Source organism: Yamadazyma tenuis, chromosome 1 (genome assembly GCF_029203305.1).
Source record: "Yamadazyma tenuis chromosome 1, complete sequence".
NCBI classification, from domain to species: Eukaryota; Fungi; Ascomycota; class Pichiomycetes; order Serinales; family Debaryomycetaceae; genus Yamadazyma; species Yamadazyma tenuis.
In genome coordinates, this window is record NC_089461.1 from 1 (window position 1) to 20,541 (window position 20,541).

At 42.3% G+C, this 20,541-nt stretch overlaps 4 protein-coding genes across 4 annotated transcripts; 1 reads left to right on the forward strand and 3 right to left on the reverse strand. All coding sequences in view use genetic code 12, as the record gives it.

The window, feature by feature from the left end:
- Positions 1–3,403: 3,403 nt before the first annotated feature.
- On the reverse strand, positions 3,404–6,154 carry PSN45_000001 (uncharacterized protein; the record flags this gene model as incomplete). The annotated part of the gene is made up of 2 exons (XM_066157376.1): positions 3,404–3,834; positions 4,945–6,154. 2 exons carry the CDS (start codon positions 6,152–6,154, stop codon positions 3,404–3,406), a joined length of 1,641 nt encoding a protein of 546 aa, XP_066013473.1.
- Positions 6,155–7,542: 1,388 nt separating this feature from the next.
- MNN13_1 (mannosyltransferase) lies at positions 7,543–9,870 on the forward strand (the record flags this gene model as incomplete). The annotated part of the gene is made up of 1 exon (XM_066157377.1): positions 7,543–9,870. The coding sequence occupies one exon, from the start codon at positions 7,543–7,545 to the stop codon at positions 9,868–9,870; it is 2,328 nt and encodes a 775-aa protein (XP_066013474.1).
- Positions 9,871–10,853: 983 nt separating this feature from the next.
- On the reverse strand, positions 10,854–13,961 carry PSN45_000003 (GLEYA domain-containing lectin; the record flags this gene model as incomplete). Its single annotated transcript, XM_066157378.1, has 4 exons — positions 10,854–11,305; positions 11,685–11,697; positions 11,759–11,767; positions 12,039–13,961. The coding sequence occupies 4 exons, from the start codon at positions 13,959–13,961 to the stop codon at positions 10,854–10,856; spliced, it is 2,397 nt and encodes a 798-aa protein (XP_066013475.1).
- A 2,895-nt stretch (positions 13,962–16,856) lies between these two features.
- PSN45_000004 (GLEYA domain-containing lectin) lies at positions 16,857–19,463 on the reverse strand (the record flags this gene model as incomplete). The annotated part of the gene is made up of 1 exon (XM_066157379.1): positions 16,857–19,463. The coding sequence occupies one exon, from the start codon at positions 19,461–19,463 to the stop codon at positions 16,857–16,859; it is 2,607 nt and encodes an 868-aa protein (XP_066013476.1).
- Positions 19,464–20,541: the final 1,078 nt, after the last annotated feature.

Sequence of the window (20,541 nt, forward strand, 5' to 3'; positions counted from 1 at the left end):
TGACCCATACACCCACCGAAGTTCTGACCCATACACCCATCGAAGTTCTGACCCATACACCCACCGAAGTTCTGACCCATACACCCACCGAAGTTCTGACCCATACACCCACCGAAGTTCTGACCCATACACCCACCGAAGTTCTGACCCATACACCCACCGAAGTTCTGACCCATACACCCACCGAAGTTCTGACCCATACACCCACCGAAGTTCTGACCCATACACCCACCGAAGTTCTGACCCATACACCCACCGAAGTTCTGACCCATACACCCACCGAAGTTCTGACCCATACACCCACCGAAGTTCTGACCCATACACCCACCGAAGTTCTGACCCATACACCCACCGAAGTTCTGACCCATACACCCACCGAAGTTCTGACCCATACACCCACCGAAGTTCTGACCCATACACCCACCGAAGTTCTGACCCATACACCCACCGAAGTTCTGACCCATACACCCACCGAAGTTCTGACCCATACACCCACCGAAGTTCTGACCCATACACCCACCGAAGTTCTGACCCATACACCCACCGAAGTTCTGACCCATACACCCACCGAAGTTCTGACCCATACACCCACCGAAGTTCTGACCCATACACCCACCGAAGTTCTGACCCATACACCCACCGAAGTTCTGACCCATACACCCACCGAAGTTCTGACCCATACACCCACCGAAGTTCTGACCCATACACCCACCGAAGTTCTGACCCATACACCCACCGAAGTTCTGACCCATACACCCACCGAAGTTCTGACCCATACACCCACCGAAGTTCTGACCCATACACCCACCGAAGTTCTGACCCATACACCCACCGAAGTTCTGACCCATACACCCACCGAAGTTCTGACCCATACACCCACCGAAGTTCTGACCCATACACCCACCGAAGTTCTGACCCATACACCCACCGAAGTTCTGACCCATACACCCACCGAAGTTCTGACCCATACACCCACCGAAGTTCTGACCCATACACCCACCGAAGTTCTGACCCATACACCCACCGAAGTTCTGACCCATACACCCACCGAAGTTCTGACCCATACACCCACCGAAGTTCTGACCCATACACCCACCGAAGTTCTGACCCATACACCCACCGAAGTTCTGACCCATACACCCACCGAAGTTCTGACCCATACACCCACCGAAGTTCTGACCCATACACCCACCGAAGTTCTGACCCATACACCCACCGAAGTTCTGACCCATACACCCACCGAAGTTCTGACCCATACACCCACCGAAGTTCTGACCCATACACCCACCGAAGTTCTGACCCATACACCCACCGAAGTTCTGACCCATTTGATCATTGTTGAGATTTATTATCAAAGCTGAACAGGGAATGCCAATTCATTGGAAGGGGGTATCGCCTAAAATTACCCTGTATTATAGATAAAGTACCTCCACCGCTTCCACATGCCGTAAACCAAGAAAACTGAGAACATATAGATATTTATCCTGTATGTGCCTAAGAATAATACTTTAATTGGAATATCTCCGGTAGTTCTTGTAACTCTGAGCGATCACATAAAAATCTGATGGAAGCCAAAGAGAAATATGCGCATAAATATGACTGCACACAAGGAAGGCAAGGGGGCAAACCTGTTTTAGAACCATACCCTTTGGAAGTTGCTGCATGCAAGTCTTATACGCAGAATACCATGGGCGAGAATGTGCACCCATCTTCTGGGTGATAGAGTTTACTAATCTTTAATTAAGTAATTTGAAATCTTTTAAGAAATTTCTCTTCAATTTGCAAATTCTACCAATTACATTCAAATGGTCTTAAATAAACATATGCTAGAAATTCTTCAATACATTCCGATAAATACCCAAAATATGATACAACAACACTTGGCCTGACAAGCACAACAATGAAACCAACCTCAACCACAATTTGATGCTCAAATTGTGGTTGATTGTCTTGGTTATTTGAGTTCGTGTGTGGATAAAATAGGTTTCAAGAGTTGGATTTCGCACGTACAAAGGTTTTCGCTCAATTAAGAATTTGTAATAGGTAGTTTTGCACCAAATATGCAACGCGGTGGTGCGCATGAAGTTTCTTGTATATTTTTCGCAGCCGAAGCTTAATGAGGCTTGTCGCAACAAATCTAGACCGTCATTATATACAGTTCAGTTGGTTACCGCTACAGGAGCTTTTACGATTAATTTTCATCCTTACAGGAGGAATTTAATGCTTGGTGATTCACTACCTCTTTAGGGTAACTCTTTATAGAGGGGGGACATGCACATAGCCATTAACCTCTTTGAGAATCTGCCGAGCTGATCCCAAGTACTCAAAGAGGTAATATCATTTCTCGCACTTAATATATACTTACCTTACATAACTTTTTATCTAAAACTCGAATAATATTTTATGGTTATGCCACTTCTCGTCCGCAAAGTCTGACGAAAAGACTGAGACAAGAGGATCCCTTCTACCCCTATTTTTCACTAGTCATAATTCGCCCGAGTGAATTCTTATCCAAAGCTACAGAAATTGGTTAATCTAATCAAACTTCAGAGATGCTCAGCTCCCATTCCAGCCACAAAACTTATTATTCAAATTGGAGAAGCGCTTGAATACGTTTTGTTGAACCCAAAGCTCAAAGAGATGTTATATTTCAGGCCTAGAGGTTCGATATTTTTGTTGTAATTGTCTAAAGTAGAAGAAAACATTCAAATTATCCTGGCCAGCCCGCTAAAACCTTACGCAGAACAACCAGAAAAAGCACATCAGTTTCTATGATGGCAAGAGGAGAACCCTGCAATATAATTCTGTTCAGGTTCCGATAAACCCGGTTCTTGTCTCAAGATTGAAACCAGGCACTATGGTGCTGTGTGCAAGTAAAGCCGGATGAGCTTATGGAAAATACACACTATACTATAGAGAATTCCCTTAAGTACTTGGAAAACAGGCTTGAGATGCAAGTAAAGTAATTATCAACCAAATAATTTACCATCTTATTCATCTTTTGTTGAGCGGTTATCGTGCTATTTTGAAAGTGTGCGTGCAGATTTGATTCTTGCACGACAGACCACATAATTCTTCTGATCCTAAAACCATATCTCTCTTCGTACTAAAGCCATGTAAACAGTCTACTTTCCTGCACGTTTATTTTGAAACTGTCGCCTTTTAATGTGTTAATTTTGACCGCCAATATATGAAAAATCCTGTGTGAAAATCTAACGTTCGAACTAGACATTTGATAGTCTCACTACAAAGTTCCATTACTTAAACCACAAAGACGTTTATTGATATAGTACCAAGTATTGGTAAGCGAAATAACTAGACAAAGAGAAATTATAATAACCAAACATTCATAAACAATCACGTTTCTCATGTATAAATCATATCCAGGTTCCATTGGATTGATTCAAAATGATATCCACAAAAGAGCGGATAACACAGCCAAGAATGTGTATGTGTTTTTTGAACCCATGGCCTCGTACGTGGAGACTTCTTGTGGTGAGGATTCTGAGCCATTACCAGCTGAAGCCACTTCAGCAGCCGCTCCAGAACCATTCCCTTTAGCACCAGTTGGAGCAACGGTTTCAGTAGGGTTAGCAGTCACGGCAGCAGCGACAGTGAACGTGGTATAGATTATGACTGTAGTATCTCCAGCAGCATTGGTGCATGGCTCGGTAACCACAACACTGGACACCAAAGAGTATGGGATGTTACAGACAACGGTCTTCTTACCATCATCACCAGTTGTTGTGGTGGTTGAAGGTTCCTTGCAAGTACATGGCAAGATAATGGTGGTAACATCTTTTTCGATGACAACTGGTTCAGGAGTTTCAACGACTACGGTTGGTTTACCGTCAGGTCCAGTTGTGGTGTAGGTTGAAGTGAATGAACCAGTCCAAGGAGTTGTTATGTGTGCTTCTGGAGTCTCGACAACCACCGTTGGTTCACCATCTGTGCCTGTGGTAGTGTATGTCGTAGTGAAGGTTCCAGTCCAAGGGATAGTAGTGTGTGATTCTGGATTTTCAACCACGACTGTCACGTCACCATCTGGACCTGTGGTAGTGTAAGTTGAGGTGAAAGAGCCAGTCCAATGAGTGGAAGTGGTGAAGACAGTAGCTGGAGTTTCAACAACCTCGGTTGGATTACCATCGGTTCCAGTGGTGGTGTAAGTCGAAGTGAAGGTTCCGGTCCAAGGGATAGTGGTGTGTACTTCTGGAGTTTCTTTAACAATAGTTGGGTTACCATCGGTTCCAGTTGTAGTGTAAAAGGATGTGGTAGAGCCAGTCCATGGAGTGGTAACAGTTGGGACAGGAGTTTCTTTGACAATAGTTGGGTTACCATCGGTTCCAGTGGTGGTGTAAGTCGAAGTGAAGGTTCCGGTCCAAGGGATAGTGGTGTGTACTTCTGGAGTTTCTTTAACAATAGTTGGGTTACCATCGGTTCCAGTTGTAGTGTAAAAGGATGTGGTAGATCCAGTCCATGGAGTGGTAACAGTTGGGACAGGAGTTTCTTTGACAATAGTTGGGTTACCATCGGTTCCAGTTGTAGTGTAAAAGGATGTGGTAGATCCAGTCCATGGAGTGGTAACAGTTGGGACAGGAGTTTCTTTGACAATAGTTGGGTTACCATCGGTTCCAGTTGTAGTGTAAAAGGATGTGGTAGATCCAGTCCATGGAGTGGTAACAGTGACAGCACTTTCTGAAGATGGTACTGTTGTAGATGGAACGCTTGAAGATGGCACTTGACTAGAAGGAACGCTTGAAGATGGTACTGTGGACGAAGGAGTACTCGAAGATGATATTGGAGTACTTGAATTTGTCCAGTGAAACGACAGGCTTGATAACGAAGTGCTGGTAAGTGGTGTACTTGTTGGTGTGGGAGTGGTTGTTATTATAACGATAGTTATAGGATCACTTGGATTGGGAGGCGTTTCAGTATAGGTTGTACCGACGGTTCCATAACTAGTAGTGGTTGTCCTTGATTCTGGAGTCTTAATGTCAACAGTTACGGGATCACTTGGGTTGGATGGGTAGATGGTAGTGGTGGTAATACCTGTGCCTGTCCATGGTTCAGTAGTGGTCGTTGTAGTTTCAGGAGACAAGATGACAAAGGTAATAGGATCACTTGGGTTGGATGGGTAGATGGTAGTAGTGGAAGGTTCTGTGCCTGTCCACACCTCAGTAGTGGTGGTGGTAGATTCTGGAGTCTTGATGTCAACAGTTACGGGATCACTTGGGTTGGATGGGTAGATGGTAGTAATGGTAGTTTCTGTGCCTGTCCATGGTTCAGTAGTGGTCGTTGTAGTTTCAGGAGTCAAGACGGTAATAGTCACGGGATCACTTAGGTTGGACGGGTAGATGGTAATAGTAGTAGGTACCGAACCTGTCCATACATCAGTAGTGGTAGTTGTAGATTCTGGTATTTCTTTCGTAACAGTAACATCACCATCTGATCCTGTTACTGTGAAATACTCAGTATCTGTTCCAGTCCATATATTAGTGGTGGTGGTGGTTGTACATAATTCCAGTTCCGTCTCATTGGTATAATACCAAGGCAAGTCAGTTGTATGATTGTTTCCATCAGGATATGTCACAGTAAGTCGTAAGCTAGCTGTATCGATTCCGGCTTGGTAGTAAATAATCTTCACCGGGTAATAGTCACCCCCAACAAGACGAACCTTTGTCACCGTGGTATCAACTCCTTTAGAACCTTCCAGAGCATAAATAGACCCATTTACCTGGAGATTACTGGAGCTTGAACAACAGTTAAGAGTATCTGTAACTCCACCAATGGCCAAAGATGCTTGATTGTCAGCAAGCGTAAATTGAAAAGTGTAAGTGCCTGTTTCAGGGGCACGAAAGTACCCAGAGAGCCTCAAGCCAAACTCATCTACCGGTGTACTTCGGCCATAAACATCTCTGTATTCTCCATCCAGGATTTTTGTCATATAAAAAGTAATATCTGACACTCCATAAGCTGTATAGTCAGGGGTCATAGCATCTATTGTGCTCAAATAAGCAGAGGAAAGGTTGAGTGTCTCAACATCATCAAAGTAATCAACCACAAGTCCACTTTCTGTGGATGAAGGAGAGCATCCTGTTATTCCGAGAACAAGCGGAGTGACAAAAGACAAAAATGTTATTGATTTTAAAATCATCTTACGTTTTTCGGCCAAATGCAAAAGTAGAAGCCATTTTATATGCCTAAGTTGAAGTTCTTATATCCAACAACAACCACTGCAAGTGTTTCATTGGTGTTACTTAATTAGGACTTCACGAAAATGAACTTTCAAGGACCCTTGATGTTCTCAAAAGGAACATCATAATCAACGAAAAGCGGTTTAATAAAGCTCCTTTTCAGGAGCACCACAATAAGCCGTACAATGAACAGTAGAGGATGCGAGCAAGGAAAGAAAGTTTATTCAGATGTTTAAAAATTAGGATTACCCGAAAGATTGGAAGTATTTCCTGGAATCACCTTTCTTCTTAGCAGTATTTCTAAAAATGTAGTTTTTTACTTTGGAAGATATGCTTAATTAAATGTTTAACAGAAAAATAAAACCTTATTAATGAGGTGAAACTGCCCCACTCCTCGAATAGTAGAGAAGTTAACCTAGGGGAGACGAGTTTTACTACAAAGAGAGGCTTGTTTTTCTTCTTATTAGATATCTAGCCAAAAACGGCCATCGTTTTAAAATATGAGGTGAAGGAGAATCTGCAGGTTGATAAAGGCTTCTCCGTCGTCAGAAGGAAGTACCTTTCTCACCCAAAGCAGTAACTTTCTTTTCTTTGAAGGCATGTTCAATCAAAAAAGGGATTTACATTCTCCAACAATATGGGGGGTTTGCCTTTTTCTCACTTAAAGTGTGCATTAACCGTAAAGGGTGATATTTAAATGCCGCAGGGTCTAGGAGTACAACTCAAAACGTCTACAGATTTCCGTTTGAACCACAGTGGGTTTAACAGATAACCAGCTGACCGGACCATTTAGGCAATTGGATAATAGAAATTGTTGGCCGCCCGAAGACAGACATGACCTGATAACCACAGTGCTGAATTAAGATGATTTTCAGTCTATTGTTAACGAGAAAAATATTCCAGCATATGAAGTCCTTTTCACCCTTAAGGGGGAATTCTAGTTGATTCACTACTCTTTGGAGGCAACATTTCACAGATAGTGTCATGTACTCAGCCATTTGCCTCATTGGGAATCTTTTGAGCTGGTCCTAAGCACTCAAAGAGGTAATATCATCATGCCTAATTAACATCATTTCTCGTATCTGCATATCTGACTTCCAAACGCTAATGAGATTTTATGGTTATGATACTCCTTATCTGCAAAGTCTGACGGAAAAACAGGGACCAGAAGACCCCTTTTGTCGCATTACATCCCCCTTTCCGAACACATCCCAATTGCCTCTTACCGCTCCACTCACAGTTACACCTGACACGTTTATAGCTCAAAGTGATTATGTTCCTTATTTATAAATGGTCTCCCGGCGTTTTGTCAACACTTATCAAGATATAGGGTGATTTGTCTCATATTATGGGGAAACTATTCAACATTAGTCACAATCGAAGGTTTTTTTTCTACGGATTCATCGTCTTTTGGATAGTTTCAGCTGGTATCTGGATCTATGACTACACTTTGAATGATTCTAGTGAGTCGGGCACGTCCATTTACCACCTGGAACTGACTCCAAATGCAGGGTTGTCTAGTCCTCTGAGGGTCAACAAAATCGATGTGTTTGAAGATTGTGCCATCAAGAAGTTAGTGCAAACGTTGGGAATCGAGGATACTAGAAGTATTGATAGCCATTCGAGTGTGTATGACCAAATGTTGGAGAAGCATGCATTATCAGACATTCTAACAAACCTCGATTTCACTGAGAGATGCAACTTGTACTTTAAGAACCTATTTGTGCGAGACCACAACTGGTTTGTGGATCCCAATGAAGACTTCCCTCTTGAACATCGTGATACATTTGACTTACAGCTGTTCGAAAAAGAGAATTCCAAAAAAATAAGGTACAAATATGCCCAAATGTCAAACTTAGAATACGACAAGATCAATTTCGACGACGAGAAAGTCCGCAAAGACGTGAAACGACTTGCTGAAGAAGAGTTCAATGAGTTCTGGGAACGAACCATGAAGACAGAACAGAAGATTGTAGACTACTTGTCCCATTTACGGATTTTCAACAAGTGCTATGTCACCAGTGATAATAGGTACATCATGAACAAAGCCAATGAATTGATAGAAAAAGTGGCTGACAACATAGATCACACTGAGTTCAAGGCCAACGATGATGAACTGTTAATCAACGATCTGGGTTTCAAATCCTGTAGTGAGTTGGAAAGCAGAATCTATAAATGGGTGTCTCATTCTTATCCTATTTATGAACGGTGGACTGGTGAAATATTTCTATCTCCTCCAGATCTAGGTGAATTTGTTCATTATCCTGAGGTGTTCAAGGCCACAAACTCCAAGTTCAAGGGGTCCACCAAGGACTTCTCCAAATCCACCTTCGCTGAGAATGGGCCATGCTTCTTCAACAAATTCAAAAATCTGTTGAATGGAAAGGGTATTGTACTATCGATCGGAGACAAACATGTTGATGATACTGTGAGATTCATTCACCTATTAAGAGCGTTGAGCAACCACTATCCAATCCAAATCGTCTACTATGACTCGCTCAGTGATGAGACCAAAGCAAGAATAGTCGCCGCTGCTAGAGACAAAATGATAGATTTACCAGAAAGCTTCCACAAAGTTTCCAAGAATTTCCCTTCCGACTACTTCCACATCAAAGATGGTGGAATGCCCAAGCAAGAAGTGTGGTTTGTAAAGACGTACAACACCATTCATGACAACTTCAAAGAAAAGTTCAAGATGTTTGCCAATAAGTTCCTAGCAACGTTGTTCAATTCATTTGAGGAATTCATTTTAGTTGATGCTGATACAGTGTTGTTGCAGAATCCATCCGAGTTTTTCGACTTGAAGGATTACAAAACCACCGGGGCCTACTTCTTCAAGGATAGAGCTGCTCATGCATTCAGGCCACCAGGTGATACTAAATTCTTTCAGAAGATAACCCCTTCAATTTTAGACAACTTGATGTTTGATATTCCCGTCATCACCCAGAAGACTCTTGGATTAGAGTTCTTTGATGGAATGGGTCATTTCATGGAAAGCGGAGTGGTGTTGATCAATAGACACTTACACTTCAACTCCATCTTAACAATGCTCCAATTGAACTTCTTTAAGCCGGTTACCTCCAGAGTCCATGGAGACAAAGAGATATTCTGGTTGGGATTCGCCGCCAGTGGTGATGAAGACTATCACTTCAACAAGAATTTTGCTGCATCAATCGGGACTCTTACTTCCCCGGAGGAAAGATTGACCAGCGAAGGAAACCTCAAGAAATCTCAGGAACTCTGTTCGCCACATTCAGGACACCTTGATGAAAATGGAAAGTTATTGTGGTTTAACTCGGGTTTCAAGTTCTGTGGGAAAAGCGAACTTGTTAATTTTGAAGCCGAAATCAAGAAACACGACCATTTTAAATTTTTAAAAGATGCTGAATCCATGCGAGAGTATTATGAAAGCTCTCTAAAACTTAGAAACGCAGTTATTCCTCCCTTCAATATAAAATCGGAAATAAGGGCAGGGAACAGTGTTGAAGAGCCAGTAGAAGGCTGGCACATGGAACGTGGATATTGTCACAGTTATTTATGGTGTGCATACTCTTCGATAGGTGGACTCACCTCTGACGGACAAGATAACACTCAAGTGGGACAAGTGTTCGAGTTCGATCAGGACTCAATAGACTTGTATTCTTACTTGGGTGATATTTGGGTTGGGAATGAGTGATTATAGTACAGACGCTCATAGTGTTTTGTTTATGCGCTGGCAAACCTCCAAGTCATACGTCACCTGTGATACAACATTTTCCGAAGGTTTCGCTAGAACCCTGTTCTAAGAAAGTTTCATGGTGTAACTATCCTGTTTTGGGTGGTCCCTGAAAGATAGGGTTAGATCAATGGTATACACAAATGAAAATAAACATACTCAATAGTAAATCTCGGAGAAATCGAAATTATCTGAGTAAAATTCTCTTAATTTGTTTGACACATTAGGGGTAATAGTTCCAACATGGGTTTGCACACACGTCTTCCTTGTGTGCATTCAGACTTATATTTTGGAACCATACTCTTTGGAAGTTGCTGCATGCAAATATTATACGCAGAATACCATGTGCTAGAATGTGCATCCATCTTTGAGTGAAGAGTTTACCTATCATTAATTAGGCAATTTGAAATCTCTTAAAATATTTCTCTTCAATTCGCAAATTCTGCCAATTGTATTCAAATGGTCTTAAATATACACACGTTAGAAATTCTTCAATACATTCTGATAAATACCCAAAATATGATACATCAATACTTGGCCTGACAAGGACAACAATGAAACTAACCTCAACCGCAAACCGTAGCTTGACTATCAAACGTTCATTGATTGCCTTGGTGCTATTTCACTTCGTGTGCGGATAAAATAGATATCAAGAATGAGATCTACGAGGGTTTTCGCTCGCTGCCAAATAATCGGCATCTCGATACCTCCTCAAGTTCATTGTGATAGGGTTTGTGCTGGTAAAAACTCTGCTTCTTCCATAAGTAACCTTTAAGTAAGAGGAATTAAGGTTAATCTTCAATTTCATGTAGGGGAAAGTATATTAATACTGTATCAAGTATTGGTAAGCGAAAGAACTAGACGAAGAGAAATTATAATAACCAAACATGCATAAACAATCACGTTTCTCATGCATAAATCACACCAGGTTCCATTGGATAGATTCAAAATGAAATCCACAAAAGAGCGGATAACACAGCCAAGAATGTGTATGTGTTTTTTGAACCCATGGCCTCGTACGTGGAGACTTCTTGTGGTGAAGTTTCTGAGCCATTACCTGCCGAAGCAGCTTCAGATCCATTACCTCCAGTACCACTGCCTTCAGCACCATTACCCTCGTCACCAGTTGGAGAAACGGTTTCAGTAGGGTTAGCAGTGACAGCAGCAGCGGCAGTGAAAGTCGTATATGTCGTGACAGTAACATCTCCAGCAGCATTGGTGCATGGCTCGGTCACCACCACAGTGGACACTAATGAGTGTGGGATTTTACAGACAACGGTCTTCTTACCATCATCACCAGTTGTTGTGGTGGTTGAAGGCTCCTTACAAGTGCACGGCAAGATGATGGTGGTGACATCTTTTTCCGTGACAACAGGTTTTGGAGTTTCAACCACAACTGTTGGTTTACCATCAGATCCAGTTGTAGTGTAAGTTGAAGTGAATGTTCCTGTCCAAGGGGTGAAGATAGTTGGTTCAGGAGTCTCGACAACCACGGTTGGTTCACCATCAGATCCTGTGGTAGTGTAAGTTGATGTAACAGATCCGGTCCATGGAGTAGTGATGGTAGGTATAGGGGTATCTATAACAACAGTTGGTTTACCATCGGTTCCGGTTGTGGTATATGTAGATGTAACTGAGCCAGTCCAAGGAGTAGTGATAGTGAAAACGCTAGCTGGGGTCTCAACAACCGCAGTTGGTTTACCATCGGTTCCGGTTGTGGTATAAGTAGATGTTCCAGAGCCGGTCCATGGGGTGGTGATAGTGATGACACTTACAGAAGGAGCTGGACTAGAAGGAGCTGGACTAGAAGGAGCTGAGCTAGAAGGAGCTGGACTAGAAAGAGCTGGACTAGAAGGAGCTGGACTAGAAGGAGAAGCAACACTAGAAGATGGCCCTGTTGAGGACGGAGTGCTAGAAGATGATATTGGAGTAGTTGAATTCAACCAATGAAAAGACAGGCTTGATGGCTTAGCACTTGATGAAGAAGTACTTGATGGAGTAGGAGTTGTTTCAACAACAACAGTCACTGGGTCACTTGGGTTTGAAGGAGTAATAGTATAGGTCGTAGCAACGGATCCAATATGGGTTGTAGTGGTTGTTGATTCTGGGGTCTTGATGTCAACAGTTACAGGATCACTTGGATTGGATGGATAGATGGTAATGGTAGTAGGTACTGAACCTGTCCATGGTTCTGTAGTGGTTGTTGTAGATTCTGGGGTCTTGATGTCAACAGTTACAGGATCACTTGGATTGGATGGATAGATGGTAATGGTAGTAGGTACTGAACCTGTCCATGGTTCTGTAGTGGTTGTTGTAGATTCTGGGGTCTTGATGTCAACAGTTACAGGATCACTTGGATTGGATGGATAGATGGTAATGGTAGTAGGTACTGAACCTGTCCATGGTTCTGTAGTGGTTGTTGTAGATTCTGGGGTCTTGATGTCAACAGTTACAGGATCACTTGGATTGGATGGATAGATGGTAATGGTAGTAGGTACTGAACCTGTCCATGGTTCTGTAGTGGTTGTTGTAGATTCTGGGGTCTTGATGTCAACAGTTACAGGATCACTTGGATTGGATGGATAGATGGTAATGGTAGTAGGTACTGAACCTGTCCATGGTTCTGTAGTGGTTGTTGTAGATTCTGGGGTCTTGATGTCAACAGTTACAGGATCACTTGGATTGGACGGATAGATGGTAATGGTAGTAGGTACTGAACCTGTCCATGGTTCTGTAGTGGTTGTTGTAGATTCTGGGGTCTTGATGTCAACAGTTACAGGATCACTTGGATTGGATGGATAGATGGTAATGGTAGTAGGTACTGAACCTGTCCATGGTTCTGTAGTGGTTGTTGTAGATTCTGGGGTCTTGATGTCAACAGTTACAGGATCACTTGGATTGGATGGATAGATGGTAATGGTAGTAGGTACTGAACCTGTCCATGGTTCTGTAGTGGTTGTTGTAGATTCTGGGGTCTTGATGTCAACAGTTACAGGATCACTTGGATTGGATGGATAGATGGTAATGGTAGTAGGTACTGAACCTGTCCATGGTTCTGTAGTGGTTGTTGTAGATTCTGGGGTCTTGATGTCAACAGTTACAGGATCACTTGGATTGGATGGATAGATGGTAATGGTAGTAGGTACTGAACCTGTCCATGGTTCTGTAGTGGTTGTTGTAGATTCTGGGGTCTTGATGTCAACAGTTACAGGATCACTTGGATTGGATGGATAGATGGTAATGGTAGTAGGTACTGAACCTGTCCATACTTCAGTTGTAGTCGTAGTGGATTCTGGTACATCCTTGGTGACAGTAACATCACCATCTGAACCTGTTACTGTAAAATATTCAGTATCTGATCCAGTCCAAATATTGGTTGTGGTCGTGGAATAAGGACAAGATGTGCTATTGTTCGTCGAGCTGTACCAATCAATATCAGTCGTATGATTTGTTCCATCAGGATAGGTGACGGACATATTGAAGTGGGCACCACTTACAACATTCATGAAAACCACCTTGATAGGATAATAGACTCCTGCAGTAAGATGAACTGTCTTTGCGACTGATGTGCTTTCACCTTCAGCATACCAGTGTGCATATTCGGTCACGGCAGTTGGGAATTGACTCGATCCACAACATTCCATAGCAACTCCAGCCCCGATTGACAACGAAGCTGCATCATCAGCAAATGTTATTGATATCGTGTAATCTCCAGTTGTTTCGGCATATAAATATCCTGTAAGCCTCAAACCGAAGTGATCTGTTGTAACATCGTGGCCATATAGGACATTAGTACCTGGATAAATCCAGAAATCTTGCTCAGTCACGCCACTCCATGAATATTCTGCCTCTCTTTGGCTAACTACAGCAAGGCCAGATTCTAACAGTGCAGAATCACCAACTGTCCATTCATTTTCTGCTACCTCGATGTATTCGGCATAGAGACCTTTATCAACAGGGGTGGGGCTGCACCCTCCAACAGAATCTGCACTTGAGACAGAACGAATGAATTGAAAGATTCCGATTGATAGTAACGTGTAATGGAATTTCATTCTTGCTTAGTTTCATGTTACGGATATGGGACAGGTATAAATGATTATCAGTAGAGTCAACCAACATCTAAATTCTAGGTGTCATTCTCATCTTATGTACCTATAACGGGTTACTCTTAGACCAATTAGGTATGATCTCAACGAAACTGTGTTGAAAGAACATGGAAAGTAGCACAATGCTCGTTTCGCCTTTACAAGCAAACCCAACCAAATACACAACACACAAGTCGGGATGTGTCCCTTTGGGGAGACTTTCAAGCCAGAAAAGAATACGGCCGTATAGAAAGTTCACTGTTAGAGTAGCTGGTACCTGGTAAATGCCACCCAAATGGGTCATTTCCCATTTTTGAAAACTTTAATATACTTCTAATTAGAAAATGGGGTAAGAGATTTTGTAGGAGTACTTCTTTTGGCTGTTGTGTCTGTGAATTGGGAATAGTAGAGGGTAACTATAGCGAAATTCCCAAAATGGAGATGTATTACAAGGGGCATATTCATAAAGGGGGGCCAATCTCATACGTAAAAGGCAACTACTCGTATATTTTAAAAATGAATCTTGGTCCTTATTTTCCTTCTAATTTAAGGTTTCCCTAAATCTGGCCCGAAGGAGCAATCAGCTTTTAACTTTAGTAAAGATAGATGCTAAACAAGAAAATCTAAGGCTTTGCTTGCCGGGTATTCCGCGATATATTTAATGAAAGTACTAAAAGTATCAGAGATATACCGATAAAGTAATTCTTGCTAATCTAAGGCTTTGCCGGGTATTCCGCGATATATTTAACGAAAGTACTAAAAGTATCAGAGATATACCGATCAAGTAATTCTTGCTAATCTAATTCATTAAGGAAAAAAGGTCAAGAAGCGGTAATTGGAAATTAGTATTCATTACGTCATGTTGGTGGTGGAACAGATACAAGTCCCATTTACCAGAATACCTAAACTATTTTCATTCCTTCGTTTATCGCGATCGTACTTCTTTCTTGAATGTCAGCTTCAAAGAGTCGACGAGTCGAAGAGCCTCTGCTGCCATCTCGTAATGATGTGTTTCGCCATCCAACAACTGCAGAGATAAGATTATCAAGCAATCAAGTTAGATGAATAATATAACTATGGGCAGGTTTGTACATGAAGGGGACAATGTGATTCAAAAAAGTATCAAAAAGGAGGGGAGATGAGAAGCACCATTCTATTATTCCATTGGAAGAAGGCAGTATCCAACTCGGCTTCAACTACTTTGTTGTTATAAATGATGCCCCTTTCCGCTTTCGCATGTACTACAAACTGGGAAAACTGAGGACTTAAGGCACTATCCTGCATTTGATTCTAAATAATGTTTCTATATTTGGCATTCCGTTAAATCCGAGCGATTACTAAAAATCTGATGGTTAAAGCTAACGAGAAATGTGCGTATCCAAAAAATAATTATGCCTACACACAGGAAAGGCTGGTTGCAAAATTAGAAATGCGGTTCTTCCTCCCTTCATGGGGAAATCGGAAATAAGGGCAGGGAATAGCGTGGAAGAGCCAGTATAACGCTGACGTGGATATTGTCACAGTTGTTTATGGTGTGCATACTCTTCGATAGGTGGACTCACCTCTGACGGAGAAGATAACACTCAAGTGGGACAAGTGTACAAGTTCGGTCAGGACTCAATAGACTTGTACTCTTATTTGGGTGATATTTGGGTTGGGAATGAGTGATTATAGTATGGTCCAACCAGTATTCAATTATTGAATTATGGGTAAATATTGGAATATATCAAAAGAAATTTCTTACATAATAGAGGAACACAATTCTAAGATTCTGCGAATTGAAGAAAGAATCCTTAAACGATTACAAATAGCTTGATTAATGTTCGTAAACTCACCCACACCCAGAAGTCGAGTACATATGCACGTATAGGACATTATGCGTAGCATATGATTTTTATAAAGCAGCTTGAAAAGTGTATGGTTCCGAAACAGGTTTACCCCCTGCCTTACCTATGTGCAGTCAAATTTATTTTTGGATACGAATATCTCTCCTTAGCTTCCGCATGGATTCTTACTATTCGCTCGGGATTTATTCTAGTTCAAACCCCTACTTGTTTACTTGTTGAGTTGAAGATTGGTATAACAATTGGGCATTTTTGGCATTTATAACCAAAGCTTAACAATAGGTGCCAGTCCATTGGAAGAGGGATCAGCTAAGACTACTTCCCTTTCTAAGCATATCCACCTCCACATACCGTAAACCAAGAAAAGTGAGGACACATAGATATTAATCCTGTATGTGCCTAAGAACAAAACTTTAATTGGAAAATCTCTGGTATTGTTATAACTCCGAACGATCACGTAAAAATCTGATGGTGGAATTTAAGGGGATATGGGTATACACCTGTTTTTTGCGAACCATACAAATTGGAAGTTGCTGCGTGGCAAATAATATACAATGCAGAATACCATGTACAAGCATGTCTAACCAGTTTCTGAGTGTGAGATTTCACGAATCATCAATCAAGCAATTTGAAATCGTCGAAGGAACTTCTCTTCAATTTGCAGATTGTCTTGGTGTTTTTCTAGTTCGTGTTTAGATAAATTGAATATCAAGAATTGGATCTCGCACGCACGCACGCACGAAGGTTTTCGCTCGTTGCCAAATAATCGGCACCTCGATACCTCCTCAAGTTCATTGTGATAGGGTTTGTGCTGGTAAAAACTCTGCTTCTTCCATAAGTAACCTTTAAGTAGCAGGTGTTAAGGTTAATCTTCAAGTTCATGGCGGGAAAAGTATATTAATACTGAATCAAGTATTGGTAAGCGAAAGAACTAGACAAAGAGAAATTATAATAACCAAACATGCATAACCAATCACGTTTCTCATGCATGAATCACACCAGGTTCCATTGGATAGATTCAAAATGAAATCCACAAAAGAGCGGATAACACAGCCAAGAATGTGTATGTGTTTTTTGAGCCCATAGCCTCGTAAGTGGAGACTTCTTGTGGTGAGGAGTCTGAGCCATTACCAGCTGAAGCTGCTTCAGCAGCCGCTCCAGAACCACTACCTTTAGCACCAGTTGGAGCAACGGATTCAGTAGGGTTAGCAGTGACAGCAGCTGCGATAGTGAAAGTTGTATAAGTTGTGACGGTAGCATCTCCCGCGGCATTAGTGCACGGCTCGGTGGCCACGACTGTTGAGACTAATGAGTGTGGGATGTTACAGACAACGGTCTTCTTACCATCATCACCAGTTGTTGTGGTGGTTGAAGGCTCCTTGCAGGTGCATGGCAAGATGATGGTAGTGACATCTTTTTCCGTGACAACAGGTTGAGGAGTCTCAACAACCACGGTTGGTTTACCATCAGATCCAGTTGTAGTGTAAGTTGAAGTGAATGTTCCTGTCCAAGGGGTGAAGATAGTTGGTTCAGGAGTCTCGACAACCACGGTTGGTTTACCATCAGATCCAGTTGTAGTGTAAGTTGAAGTGAATGTTCCTGTCCAAGGGGTGAAGATAGTTGGTTCAGGAGTCTCGACAACCACGGTTGGTTCACCATCAGATCCTGTGGTAGTGTAAGTTGATGTAACAGATCCGGTCCATGGAGTAGTGATGGTAGGTATAGGGGTATCTATAACAACAGTTGGTTTACCATCGGTTCCGGTTGTGGTATATGTAGATGTAACTGAGCCAGTCCAAGGAGTAGTGATAGTGAAAACGCTAGCTGGGGTCTCAACAACCGCAGTTGGTTTACCATCGGTTCCGGTTGTGGTATAAGTAGATGTTCCAGAGCCGGTCCATGGGGTGGTGATAGTGATGACACTTACAGAAGGAGCTGGACTAGAAGGAGCTGGACTAGAAGGAGAAGCAACACTAGAAGATGGCCCTGTTGAGGACGGAGTGCTAGAAGATGATATTGGAGTAGTTGAATTCAACCAATGAAAAGACAGGCTTGATGGCTTAGCACTTGATGAAGAAGTACTTGATGGAGTAGGAGTTGTTTCAACAACAACAGTCACTGGGTCACTTGGGTTTGAAGGAGTAATAGTATAGGTCGTAGCAACGGATCCAATATGGGTTGTAGTGGTTGTTGATTCTGGGGTCTTGACTTCAACAGTTACAGGATCACTTGGATTGGAAGGGTAGTGGGTGATGGTGGTAGTTCCCGAACCTGTCCATGGCTCGGTAGTGGTCGTTGTAGTTTCAGGAGTCAAGACGTCAACAGTTACAGGATCACTTGGATTGGAAGGGTAGTGGGTGATGGTGGTAGTTCCCGAACCTGTCCATGGCTCGGTAGTGGTCGTTGTAGTTTCAGGAGTCAAGACGTCAACAGTTACAGGATCACTTGGATTGGAAGGGTAGTGGGTGATGGTGGTAGTTCCCGAACCTGTCCATGGCTCGGTAGTGGTCGTTGTAGTTTCAGGAGTCAAGACGTCAACAGTTACAGGATCACTTGGATTGGAAGGGTAGTGGGTGATGGTGGTAGTTCCCGAACCTGTCCATGGCTCGGTAGTGGTCGTTGTAGTTTCAGGAGTCAAGACGTCAACAGTTACAGGATCACTTGGATTGGAAGGGTAGTGGGTGATGGTGGTAGTTCCCGAACCTGTCCATGGCTCGGTAGTGGTCGTTGTAGTTTCAGGAGTCAAGACGTCAACAGTTACAGGATCACTTGGATTGGAAGGGTAGTGGGTGATGGTGGTAGTTCCCGAACCTGTCCATACTTCAGTAGTGGTCGTTGTAGTTTCTGGTACTTCAACAGTAACAGTTACGTCCCCATCAGAGGCCGTAATAGTAAATGTCTCAGTATCGGTTCCTGTCCATATGAGAGTGGTGGTTGTAGTAACAGGACAATAAGAAGAATCGGTTGTGTTCAACTCATAGAAAGGAAGATCAGAATCAGTGACATATGTACCGTCGGGTAAGGTCATAGAAATATTGAGGATACCGTCCCCTGTGTAACCGTTATAAAAAAGTATCTTGATGGGATAATACACGCCAGCCTTAAGTTGGTATTGTGCAGACGCTGTCTCGGGCAGATAGAAATTATTGGCAAACAGGTAGGAACTGTCTCCTGCTGTATATGCAATGTTTGTATCACTGCAGCAGGTAAATCCGTTTCCATTTCCAAGTGTTAAAGCCCCAGCATTGTTATAATTTGCCAGAATGGTGTAAGTTCCTGACTCAGAAGCATATAGGTAACCTGTAAGTCTCACTCCTATCTTTTCGGTGTTCACAGAACAACCATAAAGACTCTTAGTTAGCCCAATCTCGTCCACGGTATAGATGAAGTTAACATCATCACCTGTATTACCAGTACAAACAACGTTTTCTTTGTCCATTCTTTCAAAAAGGGTCTCGAAAGATGGTTGATCATTAGTTATCTCGTCTGTATTTACACTGACGAACTCAGACTTTAAACCCCGTATAAGGTCACTTGTGGTGGGAGAACACCCTCCCACATCAACAGCGGCACATAATATTGGTGTCAAGAATACCAAGCCACTTAATATGCTAGTGAGTCTCATCAGAACAATTTGAATACAATTAGGGTATTTCGTTGACTATATATCCACTTATGGGCAAATGAGAATGACTAGACTTGGGAAGCTTCCGAATAATATCTATTAATGTTTTGGGCAGCTACTGAAGTACAATATCCTGGAAGGAAAAAATAATGAACAAACTATTGCCAAAAATTGGTACTTTCATTTTGGAATATGTGCTTGATAAAAGGTTAAACAAACCTTAATAATGAAGTGAAAGGGTGACACTTCTGAAAGGGTAGAGACTTATACCTAAGGGGGACCAGTTTTACTACAAGGGGTAGTTTCATTAGGCACCCAGACAAAAATGACCATTGGTTTAGAAAACTTAGCTAAAAGGGTAACTAGAAGTTGATTCAGGTTCTATCGTCGTCAAACCAAACTACTTTGTTATTCTCAATGCAGCAACTTACTTGTCGCTAAAGGTATCTTGATCCAAAAACAAATTTATATAATCCAACGATATAGGGGCTTTACCCTATTTTCACTTAAAGAGTGCAGCTAACTATATACAGTGCTACAGAGCCTGAAAGTACAATCCAAAACGTCTAAATGTTTCCGGTCATGCTACATGCGGTCTAACGGACAGCCAGTTGATTGCACCATTTAGGGAATTGGATAATAAAAAATGTTGAACTTCACAATGGGCCAAGACCACGATGCTCTGAATTAAGAAAAACCAGGGAGGCGGCCTATTGTTGGCCAAAAAATAATCTCGCATACCAAGGTCACGGGATATGCAACCTTAAAGGGGGTAGTCATTTTTATGTGACCCACTACCCGTCGAAGGGCAGGTTTTTACAAATGGGGTCGTATACCCGGCCATTAATCCTCTTAGGAATATGTTGAGCTGGCTCTAAATGCCAACTTGTCCCCATACGATAGAGACTAATATGGCCTTGAAGTTTGGTGTCTTGTCATCCACGCCTAAAAAAGAAAATTTTGACTCGCTTCCGCCAGCCAGCTCAGCAGCCTTGGGCAACTTGAGATTCTTTAATGACATGTCCTTTACATTTTTCTATCGAGTGTTGATATTGGCCGACTATACTACCAGCATTGG